The sequence below is a fragment of the Struthio camelus genome, chromosome 32 (genome assembly GCF_040807025.1).
Source record: "Struthio camelus isolate bStrCam1 chromosome 32, bStrCam1.hap1, whole genome shotgun sequence".
NCBI lineage: Eukaryota > Metazoa > Chordata > Aves > Struthioniformes > Struthionidae > Struthio > Struthio camelus.
In genome coordinates this window covers 1,214,232-1,216,912 of record NC_090973.1, presented here as the reverse complement: position 1 = coordinate 1,216,912, position 2,681 = coordinate 1,214,232, and the positions used below count along the sequence as shown (strand labels likewise).

The window sequence follows — 2,681 nt, the reverse complement described above, 5'->3', positions numbered from 1 at the left end:
GGAGATAAAACAGGGTTTTAAACAGTGGACATGCTCACTGTGTTACAAACACATGAATTTTTAAGAAATCTCTCTGCAAAGTCAATCAACAAAGCTATCATCTGCATGCTATCACTGGCAAATCAGTGAGGCTGTCTTCATCACAGTAATGAAAGTGAGGAATGTTTCATGGATTTGAATCCAGTGCATTTGAGCCTGTTGCAATATGCAAGCTTAATTTTCGTGCTTGGCATCTTCTGTTATGCAGGGAGAGAAGGTGTTTTGAGCTTTTCTCCACTGCTCTTGGACATTGTCCCCAGAGTTTTCAGCTACATTTCCTGAGATCACTTATGAAAACTTCCTTGTGCCAGCACACACTGGCAGTCTATATCCTAGTCCTAAGAAGTCTGTGTGTTCAACACTTTATTAATGTCTTTTTGATTCTGTTTATAATAACCCCCTGTAACCAAGACTCACAATTCACATTCCTTCCTTTCAGCACTACATTCTCAGGAGAAAATAAATCTCCTGAGGCACCTGTATTTAGTAGCTGTGATGTGTGTGTGTGATGTAATATATGCTAAATAATTAGAATTGCTGTCCCGAGAAGCATCATGACTGGGAGAAAAGCCAAACCTTTGCACGGCCAATGGCTTCCTTCAGGGCCAGCTTCACAGTCTGGTTTCTGAGACTGTAGATGAAGGGGTTTAAGAATGGGTACAGGACAGTGTTCAGCAAAGCCACAGTTGTGTTGGTCTCTAAGGAAACATCTTCGGAGGGCCGTGCATAGAGAACAATGCAGCTTCCATACACGATGGCTAAGTTGATGAGATGGGAAGAACATGTAGCAAAAGCTTTCTTCCTCCCAGATGCTGCTGGCATGTGCAGAATACAGTGGAAGATGTAGATGTAAGATATCAGGACTAAACATAAAGAACTCAGCACTACAAACGATCTAAAAATGGAGTCTACTTTCCAAAGCAGGCTGGCATCAGAGCAGGACAGTTTGAATAAGGGGGAGTTGTCACAAAAAAAATGGTGGATCTTGTTGGGGCCACAGAAAGTCAGCTTTGAGAGCAGGACCAGGTGGTAACTTGAGAGTGTGAAGCCTGTGACCCAAGCAGCAACAACCAAGTGGGTGCAGAGCTGCCACTTCATGATGGCAGCATAATGCAAAGGTTGGCAGATGGCAACGTAGCGGTCAAAGGACATGACAACAAGGAGAATGAACTCTGCAAAACCCAGGGCAAAATAGAAATAGGATTGGGCAAAGCAGCTGCTTAATGAGATTGTTCTCTTACCAGAGCTCAGAACCACCAACAATTTGATAGTTGTGGAAGATGTGAACCAGATTTCCAGGAATGCCAGATTGCTGACGAAAAAGTACATGGGGGTTTGCAGGCGGTGATCCACACACACGAGGAAAATGATCATTGTGTTCCCCATCACTGTTGTCAGGTATATGAGTAGAAGAAGCAGGGAGAGGAACAGCTGTAGTCTTTGATCAAGCCCTGAGAAACCCTCGAGGATGAACTCAGCGACTACAGTTTCATTTCCTGGTCCCATGCCCAATTTCAGTCCATTCTGCTGGCAGGGGAGCATGAAGAAGCAAGTGGGAGAATTTCACAGTCCTTCCTTCTTTGTATCCTTGCTTGCTTCCTATGTAACATAGACAGAGATATTCCCCTCAGCCATTCATCGCACCCTGATTTCTCTGTTTCACATTTCAGTTAGAGTCCTCAGAGATTTTATTGTCTTCTTTCTACCTTTTCCAACCACTCACAAAGGATTCTTTCTCAAGCGCACAGTGTTTTAAAGAGGTTGTGAATTATTTCATGCCATGCCTGGGAAATTCCTAGTTCACTTTGACTTCTTGCAAACATCCATCACATCTCTGTTTCAAAAGCCAAAACAATCTCCCAGCAAAAATACTTCCTATTGTCTGCAGACGCCAGGCCATCCATTTAGATATGCATTTGGAAAGTTATTCCTTCTTTTTTTCAGTACTTGCCTTTTTTGACTCTGAACATCTGGGAGGATGTTGATTTCAAAACAAGTCAACACCCAGTATCTCTTTTGCAATCCCCTGATTTCTTCCACAGTTTCTTCCTCTCTGTTTCTCCAGAAAAGGAGTTCAGTTATTGGAAATGTCTGCATCAGACAGTCTCATCTGACATCATTGTGCACTGAAATAGCATTATTGCCAAACCGTTGCCAATTTCCGTTGTTATTAAATGTCCTGACCTAAATGCCTTGCTTTCCCTTTGGTGGAGGGAGGAGGTCTTCTTCTCATCTTAAAGAGCTTAATGGCTGTCCTTTGGATTATTTGAAATAGGAAGGGTCTGGAACAAACAAAATACTAAGCAGGGTTATAATTTAGATGCCTCAAAGTTGGACACTTCAGTTTGAGCAAGTTAGCTGACTCCCATCCTGTCAGTGCAGAGAGAAGAGTGTCTGGAGGAGACTGGTAACACTTCTTTCACCTGCCAATTATAGTCTGGGAGGACCCAGCCCCTAGAGCTCTCTCTCTGTCTTCATTGACTCTACAGGGAGCCAAGGGAAAATGAGTGCAAACTCCAGCCACTCACAAACACCTCCCATGAAGTAGATGAAAGTCAGTAGTTGGCCTCAAATCTCTTAATTAACTTAGTAGCTAATTTCTTGTTTAATCCAAAAAACATATCTAACAGAGGGAAGTTCAA

General features: G+C 42.9%; 1 protein-coding gene across 1 annotated transcript; it reads right to left on the bottom strand.

The window, feature by feature from the left end:
- Positions 1-591: 591 nt before the first annotated feature.
- Positions 592-1,581, bottom strand: LOC138063622 (olfactory receptor 6F1-like). Its single transcript, XM_068923358.1, has one exon. It carries the CDS (start codon positions 1,579-1,581, stop codon positions 592-594), a length of 990 nt encoding a protein of 329 aa, XP_068779459.1.
- Between the last annotated feature and the right edge of the window lie 1,100 nt (positions 1,582-2,681).